Source organism: Mya arenaria, chromosome 16 (genome assembly GCF_026914265.1).
Source record: "Mya arenaria isolate MELC-2E11 chromosome 16, ASM2691426v1".
NCBI classification, from domain to species: domain Eukaryota; kingdom Metazoa; phylum Mollusca; class Bivalvia; order Myida; family Myidae; genus Mya; species Mya arenaria.
This window is the reverse complement of record NC_069137.1, coordinates 21,234,006-21,254,079: the sequence shown is the minus strand read 5'-3', so window position 1 is coordinate 21,254,079 and position 20,074 is coordinate 21,234,006. Positions and strand designations below refer to the sequence as shown.

At 35.6% G+C, this 20,074-nt stretch overlaps 1 protein-coding gene across 3 annotated transcripts in view; it reads left to right on the top strand.

Annotated features, from left to right (window-relative positions):
- The first annotated feature begins 800 nt into the window (after positions 1 to 800).
- Positions 801 to 20,074, top strand: part of LOC128222184 (uncharacterized) — a 34,029-nt gene continuing 14,755 nt past the window's right edge. Inside the window, exons 1-2 of one of the 3 annotated variants that reach the window (XM_052931071.1) lie at positions 801 to 936; positions 19,496 to 19,618. In XM_052931071.1, coding sequence (XP_052787031.1) covers positions 907 to 936; positions 19,496 to 19,618 — 153 coding nt within the window. In that variant the 5' untranslated portion in view covers positions 801 to 906. Of the gene's footprint in view, positions 937 to 7,787; positions 7,900 to 9,381; positions 9,445 to 19,495; positions 19,619 to 20,074 lie in introns of those variants that run through there. The other 2 variants (XM_052931070.1, XM_052931072.1) reach the window with 2 other exon arrangements.

Genomic DNA, 20,074 nt, shown 5'->3' with positions numbered 1-20,074 from the left:
TAATTAGACTTCCATGTTGCGAACAACAAGTTCAAAACAAACTGTGTGACATTGTAACTTAAAGCTGCACTCTCACAGATTTACCGTTTTGACAACTTTTTTTTGTCTTGGAATGAGCCAATTTTTGTATATATATCTGCAAACCAGTGTTATAAGACTGCTGACAAAATATCAGATAGCAGATTTTCATATTTCCGTTCGAAAATTAATGTTTTATGGTTTAAAGCGTTTCTTTCGGTTTAAGAAAAATGCACAAAAGATTAGATTTTAAAGTTATAATGAAAATCTGCGATCTGATTTCTTGTGGGCAGTATCTTTTCACCTGTCCCCATGTATTTTCGCATAAATTGGCTCGTTCCAAGACAAAAATAATAAAAATAAATAAAACTGTCAAAACGTTTAATCTCTGAGTACCAAAACGGCATGAATATAGAAAGAACGAAAAAAAGAAAAAAACAAAACATTTTGAATATTTATCATTGGGTATGGTATTTTTCTATTTAAACTTTTAAAATATCTCTTTATTTAGTAATTGTAATTATACCTGTATATAAAAACATGCTTCTTAACCAAACAAGAAGGTACACAAATATAAAGAATGCTATTTACTCATACGCGCGATTTAAATTGTAAACGCGTTTGTATAAATACAAATGCCAGTTTTTAAACCGCAGACAAATAATTAACAATTGTAAGCGAACAAAGGATTAATTTAACTAAGTCATGAATACATTACTACCTAAGTCAATCTAGTTCTTTGTTAGGATCAATTTTAACTTTAAATACCGATGCATTTAGTATTTTAAGTCAAAAGAAGTAGTATATCGTATAAGCATACATTTAAGCCATTTTAATGGTAGTTTATATATATACAAGTGATTTGCGCACGTGTTTCCTTTTGGGAATATGTCGAATGAAAATGGAACTACAAACTCGGTAAGACATAAAATATAATAAATAAATTAGGTGATTGTGGTGGTGTTGTTGGTGGTGATGATGATGATGATGATGATGATGATGATGATGATGATGGTCTTGTTGTTGTTGTTGGTGGTGGTGGTGGTGGTGGTGATGATGATGATGATGATGATGACGATGACGATGATGATGATGATGATGATGATGATGATGATGATGATGATGATGATGATGGTGGTGGTGGTGGTGGTGGTGATGATGATGGTGGTGGTGTTGGTGGTGGTGGTGGTGATGATGATGAAGATGATGAGGATGATGATGATGATGGTGGTGGTGTGTGGTGGTGATGATGATGATGGTGGTGGTGGTGGTGTGTGGTGGTGATGATGATCATGAGGAGGAGGAGGAGGAGGAGGAGGATGTAGGTGGTGGTGGTGGTGGTGATGATGATGATGATGATGATGATGATGACGACGCTGCTGCTGCTGCTGCTGATGATGATGATGATGACGATGAGGGTATACAGTGAAGACCGTAATGCGTACTGCAGATAAATTACAAATGTTTGCAAATGTAAAACAAATTTTTTAAACAAATTTTTTAAACAAATAATTTCAATTCGTCTGTTTAAAGAACGGACACGTCTTATGTGGTACACAATATTGTTGTTGTTGGGTTTGCACGCGCCCTATAATGGCTACATTATGGCTTGACCCCGTCACATCCCCAGGAGTGACTTAAACAAAATTTGGAATCCAAAGGTAAGGGCGTAGCTTCCTATAGGCCGTGTAGGCCGCGGCCTACACAATTTTCAGAAAAAAAATAAAATATGCCAAATCTGCAATAAAAACTTAATTAATATATCCTAAACCAGGTATTTCAAATCTATCGTTTTCCTTTTCACTAAAATACACATTCATACGACATTAATGTTACGTATATAATTTGTCGAAATTTGCATACCAGTAGTCTGCGCTTTGACGCTGTTCATTACATAAAACATTTATTTAAGGTAAAACATATTGATATCGTTACCCTCATTAATGTTTTAACAACAAAGAAATATACGCTAAAACGCACCCAATACCGAAATCCCGGGGATGCATGCCCTCGTGACCCCCTCCCCCTCCTCAGAAAGTGGCCTACACATATACTTTCGTCAAGTTACGCCCCTGAAAGAGGGAGTTTTATTCCCACCCGTTGATGGAATATTCGTCAAAGGAGTAATTTTGTACAGCTCTGACTATCGGATATGGTTTTATTTCTCCGATCTTAACAAGTTGTTATTTAAAAAATTTGATATTCCATGTATCTCAAAAAAAAATAAAAAAATTGTAAGAATGGCAAATGGTATTCAATGCCCGGTTTTGTATACATGGTATTTGGGATTTTGGCTCCCCACTTGAGGTGTTAGCTCTGCGACACAACAGGGATACAAAACAAAACAGCAATGTATAGCGGCCATTCTTCTTCATTTTGAGTTTATAGGTTAAACATCACCATTGTCATTTCCTCTATAATTCTAAATTATGACGTTATTCGTCTATTCGCACCCTAGTTATTGAACGCTGTCATGGGCAACATGGTGCAACACAGTTACCATAACCTACATTGTGATCGCTAATGCGCTCGTGTTAAGTTCAATATCCCGAGTTGTGTGAGCAATAATCAATACCAATTGGCTGTTTTAATCTTAGTCGATTTCATTCTTAAATTGAAATTATCTCAATCTCATAGTTTTCATTATTTTATTATTTTGGTACATACATAAACTTTAGCCAGTTTTAAAGAAAATAACTCAAATTTGAGGAAATAAAAAAATCAATTATTTGCCATATGTGACGTTTATACAGATTTAAGATTACGACTACAATCCTTAATTGAAAATGGACACCAGGGGCCATGATTACGAACAGTCTCAAGTCCAAGTCTAGACTCAGACTCAGAAAAGCTTTTTTATAAAGGAACAAAAAATCATATTTATTTCATTACTTTTACAAAAATGTATGTTAATAAAGGTAAAACATTCAAATATGAATATCAGTAAATTTTACCATCAATACTCTGATAGAAGGAAAGTTGCAATGAAATGAAGTTTTGCAATAATGAGTCTTGAGTCTGAACTCAGACTTGAGACTGTTCGTAATCTCTGCCCCTGGGGCTATGATTATGAACAGTCTCAAGTCCAAGTCTAGACTAAGACTCAGAGAAGTATTTTTATAAAGGATTAAAAACTCATATTTTCTCCATTTCTTTTACAAAAAAATGTGTTAACAATATTAAAACATTCGAATAGTAATATATTTCAGCAAATTGTACCATCAATGCTCTGATCGAAGGGAAATAACAACGGAATGAAGTTTTGCCATAATGAGTCTTGAGTCTGAACTCAGACTTGAGACTGTTCGTAATCTCTGCCCATGGGGCTATGATTATGAACAGTCTCAAGTCCAAGTCTAGACTAAGACTCAGAGAAGTATTTTTATAAAGGATTAAAAACTCATATTTTCTCCATTTCTTTTACAAAAAAATGTGTTAACAATATTAAAACATTCGAATAGTAATATATTTCAGCAAATTGTACCATCAATGCTCTGATCGAAGGGAAATAACAACGGAATGAAGTTTTGCCATAATGAGTCTTGAGTCTGAACTCAGACTTGAGACTGTTTATAATCACTGCCCCAGAGGCCATACTAACGAACAGTCTCAAGTCTGAGTTCAGACTCAAGTGGCAAAATTCCAAATCTTCATTTCATTGTAACCTGCGAATGGAATAATGACAATTCTTTGAACTTTAATTAATGGGCATTTCTGGGTTTGAGTCTGAACTTAGACTTCAGACTGTTTTTTATCAGTGCCCCTGTCGATTGGGACAAATATATCATCTGTACACTGATTCAATGTTATTATATCATAAATATACGAACTTGCAATGCAATTCCATTAATTGCAGTAATGGGTTCGTTCTATAGCCAGTTCATGTGGTCATATTTATTAGACTTGTAATTCACTGCATTGTTTTGAGGTAATTTCATATTGACAACCAATCTATTAGAATTAATCCATTAAAACATTTTGCAGACATTATTTACACAGATATTTGTGTATGATTTATATATTCCCAACATTGCTTTAATGTTTTCCGATGGCGGATGAAAATATGTTTAACGCTAGTTGTGTACACAATTTATTTTTGAAAGCTTAAAGGCAATTTTAGATTCACTGTAGAGCAACTTCATGCATGCATAGTTATTATAATAGCAATGCACACATTTGTTTATAGACAAGGGCGTAGTTAGACTTATTTGTACGCAAACATTTGGGGGTCAACCTGGCCAGGCTCCCTGTATAGGACGCCTCTGATGCATTCTAGGATATTTCTGGGGCCATGATTTCGAATAGTCCCTAATCTGACTCTAAGCTTTAGTGATAAAACTGCATAGCTTCTTTTCATTGTAATTTCCCTTCTAGTCCCTTGCTGACGAAATATGCCGACTGTTATTTCTATATGATGATGACTTTTTGTTGATCGATTATATTGTACTCAACCACGTTTATCCTGTTAAGCTAGTTAAGCTGGAATCTTGACCAAAGTTTTTAATCAATATAGTATATGAGATAATATGCTTTTTAAAGGGTAAACACATAAGCGATTTTTAATAACTTTTGGAGCTATGTGGTAAAATGATTCGAGACTGAGATTGAAATTTGACTTATTAGTATTTTTGTGATATTGGGGCCTGGTTCTTAATTTCATCTCTGACAAATACTCCTAGGCTATTTGATCAGCATACTGCTTAAGTGTCAAAACTTTCATGCACAATTTTCGCACCTCTCATTGAAATGGCCAAACGTCATACAACAAAGCATTGTTAAGGTTATACGACATTTATTTATAGAATATTCGTAAATAAATAAAAGAAGACTGACGCATAAAACATAAACCGGAAGAGAGAATATTATTAATAATACCCTAAAATACAACAACTTAAACAATTTTAATACATTAATATTTCAGAACAACCATCTAAAAATAAGTTGTTATAACGTGTAGGTTTCTTTTTGTGCCCTATTATGCATTAATACAAGTGATTGTTTACACGGAAAGTGATATAGATACCTGACATTTAAACCCCAAGTTGCAAGAAGGATAATCAAACATACGTCCAGGGTTTCAAAATCTTGGATGAATTTGTACGGGAACTGGCAATGCTAGTTTTCGAACCCGGCTCATAGAGCCATCGCTCGTACGTGTGGTCGTGCATAGTACGAGATCTGTCATCTCTTCTTTTTTTTCCATCGTACATGCGTATATGGTCGCGCTTGATACGTGAACTGTCTCATCGATGTTCCTTTCTTCACCGATTTCTCGTTCTTTCATCCATTCTACAACCACACACCTATATTCCATATTTATTTTCTTCTTTAACCCATTCTCTCTCTCTCTCTCTCTCTTTCTCTCTCACACACACACACACACTCAACCCTTAATAACATCTCATTCTGTACACATGATTTTTCAACTTCAACATTATCTAACATTTATCTCTCTCGTTCCACTTCTGCCTATATATTTATCATATCTCTCCTCTCACCCCTAGACACCCACCCATCTCTCATCATCCAACTCCTCTCTCCCCTACTCGTCTCTCCCCTAATCATCCCACACCTTCTCCTCACTCCTCTCATCATCTCACTCCTCTCCCCCTACTCCTCTCTCCCCTTATCACCCCCTTCCTTTTCCTCCGTCCCCTCATCCCTCATTATCCCACTCCTCTTTCCAACACTTCTCTCTCCCCTCATCATCCCACTCCTCTCTCCCCTACTCCTCTCTCCCATTATCATCCCACTCCTTCTCCTCTCTCCCCTCATCATCCCACTCCTCTCTCCCCTACTCCTTTCTCCCCTCATCATCCAACTCCTTCTCCCCCTCTCCTCATCCGTCATCATCCCACTCCATCTCCTCCCTCCCCTCATCCCTCATCATCCAACTCCTTCTCATCCCTCCTCTCATCCATCATCATCATCACACTCCTTTTCCTCCCTCGTCCCTCATCATCCAACTCCTTCTCATCCCTCCTCTCATCCATCATCATCCCACTCCTTTTCCTCCCTCATCCATCATCGTCCCACTCCTTCTCCTCCCTCCCCTCAATCCTCATCATCGTACTCCTCTCTTCCACACTCCCCTTACCATCCAAGTCCTTCTCCTCCCACCCCTCATCGTCCCACTCCTCTCTCCCATTCCTTACCCCCCCCCCACTCTTCTTCTCCTCATCCTCGTCATCTCCCCTCATCCCACTCCTTACCCCCTCCCCTCATTACCCCACACCTTACCCCCACTCCTCTTCTTCTCATCCTCATCATCATCTATCCTCATCCCACTCCTAACTCCCACATCATCCCACTCGTTTAGTAAATAATCCCGGTTCTCTTTATGCCTACCTTGAGATTTCTTTGGAAATAAAGAACCTCTTTAAGGTTGAAGACATCCGAACATCCTCGCTCTTCTTATATATATTTTTTTAAACCTTTCTTATTCTGCTTCTTTGGGAGTTAATGAACGCAACTTGGTAGTTTTTGTGTATGTAGCTACGCGCCTGGTAACTGCAGCCTGACGATATTGAATTCCAATCTGTTTGAAGTATAATACATTTTGTACTTTAAAACTCTTTCTGGATTCAATTTACACAAAAATTTTCTTGTATGGATTTCCTGCAATTGTGTATGTCGGCCTAATTATGAGTTTTTGCTTCGTTTTGTTTGTATTGAATGTCGGTCTCGGAAGACACCGCGTTTTTTATTGAACTACCAACTATAGAAAAACGCGTTTAAGGTGTCAGATTCACATTGATTAATGTGAATTGTGGAATCATTTTCCCGTGCTATTTTAACAAAATCATTTAATAAGGCTAAGAGAATACCTTTTTTATGAACTTAATACATATAGGAAACCGCTTTTAAGGTGTCAAACACATACTTATAGTATTGAATATTTGATTACTGGTGGTACCGTGCAGTTTTAATGTCATTTGACAGCCTTTTACAAGAGTAGGAAACGCAAATGTAATAACCATTTCTTAGAGTAACGTGTTTAAGGAATATATAAATCCATTTTTTTTTTAAATCTGCAAAATACCTTTTCACCGGTGGCGGCATTGTTTGGTATTAAAAATTTTTGCCCTCGACAATCATCCACTGACTGACGTCAAGTACATAACAGGTATTGAAACCATGAAATAATAAACTGATGTGTGGATCGAATACCTTAAAAACGGCCATAGGAGAACAGGTTTAAGTGGTTTCAGAATAGATTGAATCAGCTGTGGACACAAGCGTGAATGCAATGGTTGAGTGGTCTAAAACGGTCACGTTGAACTGACGTATTCGAGAACAAATGGACAAACGAATTTAATGGGTTAAATAGATTTGAGGTATGCAAACATAAATGCACATTGTCTATCTCTGCTACTGCTAAGGTTGAAAATATAATACATAAAATAACTTTTAATATCTGTAAATCGAATATGTAATCATAGGATAACACGCACTCGGAAACGTATTTTTTTCGTGTTTGAATTTAGTCTTTTAGACCTAAAATACTACAACGATTTTTAAAGATGTTTTTGATAGCAATTGATATTGGATATTTGTGTGGTTATGCGGATGTGAGTTAAAATTATATAAACAGTACATAAATAATTTGAAAAACGCAATCTCACAAAATACAGACATCATGCTATGTAAAAGACAAACAAACTTCTACTGAAATTACCATTCTACCAGCTGGAGCAAATCAAGATTGACGATTTTTTACATATGGTGGTCTAACTTGTTTAACGCTATTGGGATTAACGTGATTTTGCGGCCATGAGTGGTCCTCGGAAAAATGCGTTTAAAGCAATGGATAATCTGGTGAGGAATATCCGTGTAAGATCTCCTACGGATATGAGTCTCCTGGAAAAACCGCGGAGAAAGGTAATCGTGGTTGGTCTATAGTTTAGTATATTCTCAGTGACCTTTTCATTAACCATTGTATCGTTCTATTACTTTTTCGAGTTAGTAGATCCCAGTATTAATATACATTTTCAAGCAATTTATTTTACGGGTAATGTAAAACGCAGTTTGTTTGCAATTCAAAATAACACATTCTATTCGGTATGTGAGCATACGGCAATCTGTAACGTGAATTGTGGATCTAAGCCCTCTACCCCCCCTTGCCTTTGTTAGCCCGTCTCTCACTCATCCCATACATCATAACTCAGCCATCTCATTCACTTAAGCCTTTTCATACTCCCTCTTCCTTCTCTGTTTCTCCCCCCTTTTCTCACTTTCCCCTTTTCTCACCCCTCTCTCACATTCCCCTTTCTTACCCTCTCACTCTCTCCTTTTTCTCCCCTCTCTCACTATTCCCCTTTTCTCACTCCTCTACCTCTATTCCCATTTTATCACTCACTCTCTTACTCTTGCCTTTCTCACACCTCTCTCACTCTCCCCTTTTCGCACCCCTCTCTTACTCTCCAAATTTTCCCACTCCTCTCTAACTCTCCCCTTTCTTACCTCTCTATCACTCTTCATTTTCTCACCCTCTCTCTCTCTCTCCCCTTTTCTTACTCTTTCTTACTCTCCCCTTTTCTCACTCTCTCACACTCTCTGCTTTTCTCACCCCTCTCTCACTCTCCCTTTTTCTCACCCCTCTCTCACTCTCCTCTTTTCCAACCCTTTCTTACTTCTCCTTTTCTTACCCTCTCTCACTCTCCCCTTTTTTCACCCCTTTCTCGCTCTTCCCTTTCTCACCCCTTTTCACCCTCCCCATTTCTGACCCCTTTCACACTCTTCTCTATTCCCACCCTCTCTCCTTTCCCACTCTACCCTTTCTCACCCCTTTCTCACTCTTCCCCTTTCCACCCCTTTCACACTCTTCCCTCTTCTCATCCTCTCTCAGTTCCCACTCCTTTCTCACTCTATCCTTTCTCACCCCTTCCACACTCTTCCCTATTCTCACCTTCTCTCCTTTCTCACTTCTTTCTCACTCTACCCTTTTTCAATATACCCTTTTTCACCCCTTTATCACTTTTCCCCTTTCTCACCCCTCTCTCACTCTCCACTATTGTCACACCTCCGACTAATTCTCTCGACTTTGTCTTTTCTTCTCTCCCACAATGTCGACTATTCGTCCACAACCTTAGAATAAGAATTACAATTTCTAAATTGTAATGATTAATATAACAAAACAAAACTACGATGCCAACTTGACAAATTGATTTGAATGAAATGTGAATCAGATGTCAGAAGCGCGAGTAATGGATATACCAACATTTATTCTTCTATTTAATTACTTTATTATGAAATTCAATGCGGCTTTTAAGCATTTGAGGATATCGATTTAGTTATACTTAAACTGATAATAGAAAAAGTGTTATATTTTCGCATTAAATGTAATTTGCTACATGCATAAAATGAGATTATTGAAACCTTAAACTTTAAACGTGTTTTGAACTGAATATTATGGATACCAAGAGAGTAAGGATATTTTTTAGTAAAGTCTGTAATTGCAATATTAAAGAATTTATATAAATTCAATTTAGCATTTAAACGATGATGTAGGTTAAACGTGATGATTTTTATTTTGTTTTGATGTTCAATGTGCTATTGCTATTTTGTTCAGGTATATATTTATCGTTAATTCTATATAAGGATAATTCACTTTTAAACTAAACTTTAAGGATATGAAGCAGGTTAATGGGATGATTGGTCAGAACTTTGTTAAAGTTAACAGCGTTTGGTAACAGCATCGTTGTTAACTTGGGTGAATTATGTTATGATGTGTTCATATATTTGAATGAAACAAAAACAGATGAAGCAGTTTTTTTTCCAAATTATGTTAAAAATACTCCAGATCATAAGGGTGTTCATGGAAAAATACTCCAGATCATAAGGGTGTTCATGGAAAAATACTCCAGATCATAAGGGTGTTCATGGAAAAATACTCCATATCATAAGGGTGTTCATGGAAAAATACTCCAGATCATAAAGGTGTTCATGGAAAAATACTCCAGATCATAAGGGTGTTCATGGAACTTCCAGAGCAGTAACGACTTGAAAGTTAACAACGATGAAGTTAACAACGATGTTAACTTTAACAAAATTCTGAACAATCGACCAGTTGTGTGATCGTATTCTGCGCAATTCATAATACTTTGACTAAGTACGATTTGGAAGGGCAGAATTAATTAATTAATTATATTATTGATGATCTTGGTGTATTGAATATAAGAATACAATGTGATGTAATATGTATATAATTGATGATCTTGGTGTTTTGAATATAAGAATACAATGTGATGTAATATGTATATAATTGATGATCTTGGTGTTTTGAATATAAGAATACAATGTGATGTAATATGTATATAATTGATGATCTTGGTGTTTTGAATATAAGAATACAATGTGATGTAATATGTATATAATTGATGATCTTGGTGTTTTGAATATAAGAATACAATGTGATGTTAATATGTATATAATTGATGATCTTGGTGTTTTGAATATAAGAATACAATGTGATGTAATATGTATATTATTGATGATCTTGGTGTTTTGAATATAAGAATACAATGTGATGTAATATGTATATAATTGATGATCTTGGTGTTTTGAATATAAGAATACAATGTGATGTAATATGTATATAATTGATGATCTTGGTGTTTTGAATATAAGAATACAATGTGATGTAATATGTATATAATTGATGATCTTGGTGTTTTGAATATAAGAATACAATGTGATGTTAATATGTATATAATTGATGATCTTGGTGTTTTGAATATAAGAATACAATGTGATGTAATATGTATATAATTGATGATCTTGGTGTTTTGAATATAAGAATACAATGTGATGTAATATGTATATAATTGATGATCTTGGTGTTTTGAATATAAGAATACAATGTGATGTTAATATGTATATAATTGATGATCTTGGTGTTTTGAATATAAGAATACAATGTGATGTAATATGTATATAATTGATGATCTTGGTGTTTTGAATATAAGAATACAATGTGATGTAAATATGTATATAATTGATGATCTTGGTGTTTTGAATATAAGAGTAAAATGTGATGTTAATATGTACTATGTTTAAATGTAGAAATCGTGATCAATTGTAACAAGACTAGAATATTGATATTGATATGCCTATGTAAACTTAATGACATATTTTTCTTTTGAAAACTATTATTTGCAGATCAAAGGTGATTTTTTAAGGAAGTATTTAACATGTTTACGATTATCTACGCATTCATTGAAAGTAGGTCTCTAATAGGTTAATATCTGTCATTATTTGTCCGCCACCGGTTCTCAAATTATTAACTCCAAAGTTGGCATCAAGCCGGATAATTGGGTTCCCTCCGGTAACTCCGGTCCCCCCTCCCCCTCCCCCCACGCCCCAACCTCATTTAAAATGATGTATTATCGGCCTCATACTAACTCGTATGTTAAATTCTAGGCTTGTTTGAGGAAATACTGTATTTGCTGATTTTGGGACCATCAGGTGTCTAGTGCTTTTAAAGTCAAATGGGCCATACCCAATAATTCAATTTAAAAGTTGTTATTGCACCAGCCTATATTTTGCCCTTTTACGGATGTAGGAAGTAAAATAACCTACCTACATTCCCACCCCTAAAGAAGTGGGTCAAGTAAGACCTAACGAAGTAGTTTTAATTGTGGCCTTAAAAAAAACCCTGTTTCATCTCTTTTCTCATTGGCAGCCTAATTTGCATCGCGCGTGAATATTGCTATTAATCAAGCAGCGGAAGTCGAGAACCTTGCATCGTAGTATTTATTAAAAAACAAAACAAAACTGTCTAATTCGTTATATTTTGTTGCAAATACCATCATTTTGGATTGTTTTAATCTTTGCAATACATGTGTGCAATATTTAATGCAAATAATAATATATAGCCACATATTTACCAAGATGGCGTCCAAAATGGCGGCCATAACAATCTTGATGGCCGCCCGAATACATCAATTTAATAAATTATACACAAACCTGTATAAAAAGGCATTTTTACGATGAATCAGATAATTACTTACTTGACGTATGATTTCATTATTACATATATTACATATTTATTCAAGGAATGAATTGCGTGATTGATGTCATCATCGGGGTATGAACGCAGTTGGGCTCATTAAAGTGTGTGGAGTCCGAAGCACTCTATGCGTAATTTTACCAGTCAAACTGCGTTCAATAGATACGCGCCATTTTCGTGTACAATACAATTGAGGGACTCTAAGAAACTGTTCATCCACTTTTTGTTTCATCTGAAGCCAACTGTTTGCTCTGCTAGCGAAAACAGTATCCGTTTTCACGAGGCGGTATTCACATACAAAATACCTGTAAATGATAAATTCGGGTAATACTATACAATATGAAAAGTTTATGTAAATGGATAAAAGAAATAATGCTTAATTTCGTTGATGCACAAGTGACACTCTTATTTAAAATAAATGCATACACATGTATAACAAACATCGATTTTGACTGATAAACCTTTAACTACTTATTAAATGATGCATTTATGGATTTTTTTTTTTACTGAAAACAAGATTGTAACCGTGTATTTAATAACAAAAAACGCAAAAATATTAAATGATTAGTGAATGCTGAAATATTTACTGTGGTCTACTAAAGTCTCATTAGGTAGAAATAGCGGGTTTTATGCTCATTCCTTTCAAATTACACTTGGTATCCTTCATAAGAACCATTGCTTTTGACATTTATTCATCCTTTATGAAATATTAAAACAATATTATTGAATGTTGTAAATCTTTTTTGGGAGTAACTGTGCATCTATAAGTAGATTGATAAAGGTATATAATTATGACATGTTATGTATTGATGTGTAAGTCTATTCTGATTTAAACTGCCATTGTCTAAGATTTGTCTTGTTCTCAATGTTATAAAATATGTATATATTCAAATTATTTTTGTCATGAAATGTGACATTAGTTTTCCTTTAATAAATTTAGAAACAAGGCATGTGGAATTCGTAAAAATGCAATGAAAGGGTATGTCTGTATACTGGGAATCGAAGATATTGTTTATCCATTGTTTCTTCATCTGAAGCCAACTATTTGAACTGATGGCGAAAACAGTATCCGTTCTCAGGAAGGCTTTATTTAAACAATAGGTACCCGACATTTTCTGTACAATACATTAAAGCGAAATATTTGTTTTGAAGTTTTAGAAATGTAATGGGAGTATGTCTGTACACTGGGACTTGAATAAAGTGTTCACCCATTTGTTTCATCAGAGACCATCCATTTGTTTCATCAGAGACCATCCATTTGTTTCATCAGAGACATACTATTTGCACTGCGAGAAAAAAACCCAACAGTATCCGTTCTAACGAGACTGTATTTAACCAATAGATACCCGCCATTTTCGTCTTAAATACATTTGAGGGAAATATTTATTTTAATATGTTAAAAATGAAATGAGGGGATATCCCTATATGCTTGGGACTCGAATAAAGTTTCGATCCATTTTTTTTTTATCAAAGTCACACTATTTGCACTGCGAGAAAAAACAGTGTACAACACATTTGAGGGAATATTTATATTATCCATCCATTTCCGTTTCATTTCAAAATGCACTGCTAGGGTAAACAGTATCCGTTCTCACGAAGCAGTATTTTAACAATGGATACCCGCCAGTTTTTTCAATGTACAATACATTAAACGGAAATATTGAAATGATAAAAATGTGATTTGAGGGTATGTCTGTGAACTGGGACTCGAAGGAACTGATCATCCATTTTTTTTCATCTGAAGCCAACTGTCTGCTAGTGTAAATAGGTCTGTTCTCACGAGACTGTATTCAAATAATAAATTAACACGTCTTTCGATCGAAAGGATGTCTCTTATTTGTTCTAATCTGTCGTGCCCTATCCTACATCGTTATTTAAATGTTTATCTTCGAGTAAGGGTAAACCGCGCGTAACTATTCTAATAAACCCTTCAAGAATTATCTTTGTTCTGAGTCTTATTTAAATATCGATCCATTTTTGTTCACAAAACATTCAAAGACAAAACTATTCTAATAAACCCTTCAAGAACTATCATTGCTGTGAGTTTTTATTTACATATCGACCCATCTTCGTTCACAAAACTTGCAAAGACAGTATCTTTTATTTAAAACGTCTTAAAATAATTTCATAAGGCTTTGTACAGTTTTTTGCGTTGTCTATGGATTTGCTACCTATCGACTTCCATTATTTTATTTTCCTGCTATTGAAATGAAGTTGAAATCAATCTGCTTTGAACAAATTCAATATTTTTTCTCAGATTCCGCGATTGTTTACATATTTGTATTGGTAAAGTGACCGGCCACAGCAAACATACTGATGGATTCGGTCACAAGATATGGTTTTAAAGGCACTAATACACTGATTTGTTAAGAGCTACATGTTTTTTTCATTCATTATTTAAAAATGATTTATTTTACTTACTTTGATTTTTTTTTACATTTTTTTTAAACAAACACCACACAGCAATTGGCAGATACTTATCAATTTGTATTTTGAAGCTTCAAATCGTTACTAACGCGGCAATATTGCTTAATTTTATTCCACATTTTGTAATCAATCGTAACAACTCAGCCATCTCCGGCAAGCTTCGGGATATTTTTTGAATACTGACCGAGTTGTTCCGATTGATTTTGTCGTATCTCCTTCCTTAAACTTGTGATGATGTTTTTTTACTTTTTGAAGACAGAGAACAAACCTTTTCAGTAACGTGTGTTGATTTGGTCGGGGATCACCAACCGCCACTTACACCCCCCCCCAAGATGTACATGCATATCATTTTATGTATACAATTCTTTTAATTGAAACATTTCTATTTAATCATTGTACATACGTACTCCTTAACTATACCCGTTTGCTGTATATGATATTTAAAATTAAATAGTCCATATAAAGATATAAAATAGGTAAAAAGATGTTATAAAAAGTCCGAATCTGTAAGACATAACCTCAATAATCGTTATTTTTTTAACTTACATAATCGAAAATGTGCGAAACAAAAAATGCCCACATTGAGTTAAGTATTATTTTTCCTCAAAAGTTTGACTTTTCAATTTTTTTTAAATTTATTTAGGTATTTTTTACTTATTTATTTATTAATAATTTTCATTTTATGATAATAATAATAATTATAGTAATAATAATAATAATAATAATAATAATAATAATAATAATATTAATAATATAATAACAATTATCATTATTATTATTTATTTTTTGTTTGGGGGTGCGGAGATTTTACTTGATCTATAATTGATTTGCGGATGTGAAATAGTGATAATCTAATGTCTGTGTTAACGTTTTCGTGTTCGATTAAGTTCCGACTTTTTCAAAAACGACTATTGCATTGATGAATGTGAATTTGAAACAAACGTTTTCTTCGATCGAGTCGCTTTAAAACAGATTTGTTTTCATGCATTTTGATTTGAAAATTGACCCGGTCGATAGATATTTGATGGCTTAATAACGAAACGGGTTTTCAGGATTTATTTATTTAGTTTAAACTGTTCCGTGAAATTATGGACGAGATAGCAACAATGCGAAAGGTATTTTACGGAAATATAAAAACAACAACTGCAAACTATTTAACGCAATATCTGTATAATAAACAAAAACAGAGAAGGGTTAAGTTATAAAAAAAACAGTTTGGTGTCGCTTAATTCGAGACTCGGGTGAATGTTTCATCAATTCGCTGCTAGAACACATGTTTAAGCTGTTAATAGCTTGGGTATTTGTTTAAGCTGTTCCTAGCTCGGATACTTGTTTAAGCTGTTCCTAGTTCGGATACTTGTTTAAGCTGTTCCTAGTTCGGACACTTGTTTAAGCTGTTCCTAGCTCGGATACTTGTTTAAGCTGTTCCTAGTTCGGATACTTGTTTAAGCTGTTCCTAGTTCGGATACTTGTTTAAGCTGTTCCTAGTTCGGATACTTGTTTAAGCTGTTCCTAGTTCGGACACTTGTTTAAGCTGTTCCTAGTTCGGATACTTGTTTAAGCTGTTCCTAGCTCGGATACTTGTTTAAGCTGTTCCTAGCTCGGATACTTGTTTAAGCTGTTCCTAGTTCGGATACTTGTTTAAGCTGTTCCTAGCTCGGATACTTGTTTAAGCTGTTCCTAGTTCGGATACTTGTTTAAGCTGTTCCTAGTTCGGATACTTGTTTAAGCTGTTCCTAGTTCGGATACTTGTTTAAGCTGTTCCTAGTTCGGACACTTGTTTAAGCTGTTCCTAGTTCGGATACTTGTTTAAGCTGTTCCTAGTTCGGACACTTGTTTAAGCTGTTCCTAGTTCGGATACTTGTTTAAGCTGTTCCTAGTTCGGATACTTGTTTAAGCTGTTCCTAGTTCGGATACTTGTTTAAGCTGTTCCTAGTTCGGACACTTGTTTAAGCTGTTCCTAGTTCGGACACTTGTTTAAGCTGTTCCTAGTTCGGATACTTGTTTAAGCTGTTCCTAGTTCGGACACTTGTTTAAGCTGTTCCTAGTTCGGATACTTGTTTAAGTTGTTCCTAGTTCGGACACTTGTTTAAGCTGTTCCTAGTTCGGATACTTGTTTAAGCTGTTCCTAGTTCGGACACTTGTTTAAGCTGTTCCTAGTTCGGATACTTGTTTAAGCTGTTCCTAGTTCGGATACTTGTTTAAGCTGTTCCTAGTTCGGATACTTGTTTAAGCTGTTCCTACTTTGGATACTTGTGTAAGCTGTTCCTAGTTCGGATACTTGTTTAAGCTGTTCCTAGTTCGGATACTTGTTTAAGCTGTTCCTAGTTCGGATACTTGTTTAAGCTGTTCCTAGTTCGGATACTTGTTTAAGCTGTTCCTAGTTCGGATACTTGTTTAAGCTGTTCCTAGTTCGGATACTTGTTTAAGCTGTTCCTAGTTCGGACACTTGTTTAAGCTGTTCCTAGTTCGGATACTTGTTTAAGCTGTTCCTAGTTCGGATACTTGTTTAAGCTGTTCCTAGTTCGGATACTTGTTTAAGCTGTTCCTAGTTCGGACACTTGTTTAAGCTGTTCCTAGTTCGGATACTTGTTTAAGCTGTTCCTAGTTCGGACACTTGTTTAAGCTGTTCCTAGCTCGGATACTTGTTTAAGCTGTTCCTAGTTCGGATACTTGTTTAAGCTGTTCCTAGTTCGGACACTTGTTTAAGCTGTTCCTAGTTCGGATACTTGTTTAAGCTGTTCCTAGTTCGGATACTTGTTTAAGCTGTTCCTACTTTGGATATTTGTTTAAGCTGTTCCTACTTTGGATACTTGTGTAAGCTGTTCCTAGTTCGGATACTTGTTTAAGTTGTTCCCAGCTCGGATACTTGTTGAAGCTGTTCCTTGTTTGGATACTGGTTTATGCTCTTCTTAGCTCGGATACTTGAAGCTGTTCCTTGCTCGGACACTTAATTAAGCTGTTCCTAGCTCAGATACTCGTTTAAGCTGTTTCTAGCACGCATACTTGATTAAGCTGTTCCTAGTTTGGATACTTGTTTAAGCTGTTCCTAGTTCGGATTTTGGTTTAAGCTGTTCCTAGGTCGGATACTGTTTGAAGCTGTTCCTAGTTCGGATACTTGTTTTAGCTGTTCCTACCTCGGGTACTTGTTTAAGCTGTTCATAGTTCTGATACTTGTTTATGCTGTTCCAAGTTTGGATACTTGTCTTAGCTGTTCTTTGTTCGGACACTTGTTTAAGCTGTTCGAAGTTCGGATACTTGTCTTAACTGTTCTTAGTTCGGATACTTGTTTAAGCTGTTCCTAGTTCGGCTGTTCCTAGTTCGGATACTTGTATAAGCTGTTCCTAGTTCGGATACTTGTTTAAGCTGTTCCCAGTTCGGATACTTGTTTAAGCTGTTCCTAGTTCGGACACTTGTTTAAGCTGTTCCTAGCGCGGATACTTGTTTAAGCTGTTCCTAGTTCGGATACATGTTTAAGCTGTTCCTAGGTCGGATACTTGTATAAGCTGTTCCTAGTTCGGATACTTGTTTAAGCTGTTCCCAGTTCGGATGCTTGTTTAAGTTGTTCCTAGTTCGGACACTTGTTTAAGCTGTTCCTAGTTCGGACACTTGTTTAAGCTGTTCCTAGTTCGGATACTTGTTTAAGCTGTTCCAAGCTCGGATACTTGTCTTAGCTGTTCTTAGTTCGGACACTTGTGTAAGCTGTTTCTAATTCGGATACTTGTTTAAGCTGTTCCTAGTTCGGATAATTGTTTAAATTGTTCCCAGCTCGGATACTTGTTGAATCTGTTCCTTGGTTGGATACTGGTTTATGCTCTTCTTAGCTCGGATACTTGAAGCTGTTCCTTGCTCGGACACTTATTTAAGCTGTTCCTAGCTCAGATACTCGTTTAAGCTGTTTCTAGCACGCATACTTGATTCTTGATTAAGCTGTTCCTAGCTTGGATACTTGTTTAAGCTGTTCCTAGCTTGGATACTTGTTTAAGATGTTCCTAGGTCGGATATTGGTTTAAGGTGTTCCTACTTCGGATACTGTTTGAAGCTGTTCCTAGTTCGGATACTTGTTTAAGCTGTTCCTAGCTCGGATACTTGTTTAAGCTGTTCCTAGTTCGGATACTTGTTTAAGCTGTTCCAAGTTTGGATACATTTCTTAGCTGTTCTTAGTTCGGACACTTGTTTAAGCTGTTCGAAGTTCGGATACTTGTCTTAGCTGTTCTTAGTTCGGATACTTGTTTAAGCTGTTCCTAGTTCGGATACTTGTTTAAGCTGTTCCTAGTTCGGATACTTGTTTAAGCTGTTCCTAGTTCGGATACTTGTTTAAGCTGTTCCTAGTTCGGATACTTGTTTAAGCTGTTCCTAGTTCGGATACTTGTTTAAGCTGTTCCTAGTTCGGATAATTGTATAAGCTGTTCCTAGTTGACATTCGTACTAGCTATTTTGAACTCTAATACTTGTTTTGACAATTTGTAACTCGGGCATTGTTTGAGAAATTCGTATCTAACTCTTCTTACTTAAAAAATCTCAATTAGTTATCCATTATCCGAACGCTTGCTTCAGCAATACCTTACTCGAATGCTTTTTTTTGCCATTCGTAACTCGAATACTTGTTTTGGCAAATTGGACATTATTTCAGCCAACTGTACCCAGACACTCGCTTCAGACTCTGATGCTCGTTTATATAATTCTTAGATCAAATACCATTTTCATGGTGGAGAAAATTAAATAAGTAATTAGGTCCTTTTGAAAATGACCATGCATGCAATTTTGGGTAACCTTTTATTACTACTTTCAGTGGAGTTTTTTCAGAAAAATTCTTCATGGTCAAGGACATTAGCAATAATAAGTGTCATTTTAACGACGCACTATTTTGTTTTATGACGTCATTTTAACATCGCGCAACGAATCATGTTATGACGTGACGTCACAAGAGTTGAATACGGCCGTATTGCACTGGACTATTATGCTATATGTATTGCGTGTGGATTTATGATGGGTATATAATAAAATGCAATATTCATCTTAGTGAATTTATATTTTCAGCGGAAAGTTTTCGTCAAAGTCAATTTCCTAAAGGTTACGGACATTGACACGCTGAAGGAAGTTTTCCACGCGGATATATTCGTACAAACAAGATGGCGGGAACCATCGCTCGACAGTGCACAGGTAGGTCATAGATAACCATTCATAAACGGACACCATCGCTTAACAGCCACTGGTAGGTCAAAGATACTCAATAATAATTTCTCTGTCAGTCAATCTTAATTCAAAACTAAAGAAAACGAGAACAAGGATACCGACAAAAGCAAAGAGGGCTGGGGGGGGGGGGAGGCAACCTTAAAATTTATTTCGTTTGACCTGTTTGGGTTGTTCGATAGTGTAGTTTTTTAATGAGGGAACTTCTTATCAACAATCGCTTCTCTTTTTCGAGCTAGTAATTAGGTCCCAGTTGTACAAACAACACAAAACTTGCACTTTTACAAACATTACACAATTGTCGGTCACGGTTTTAGGAAACATAGTTGGATCCTTAATAACTAACAGCGCCGTTTAATCTGAAATAAGGGTGCCTATCAAGCAAAACTTTTGTAGTCGCCCAAGCAAAATTTAAAGCATCAGATT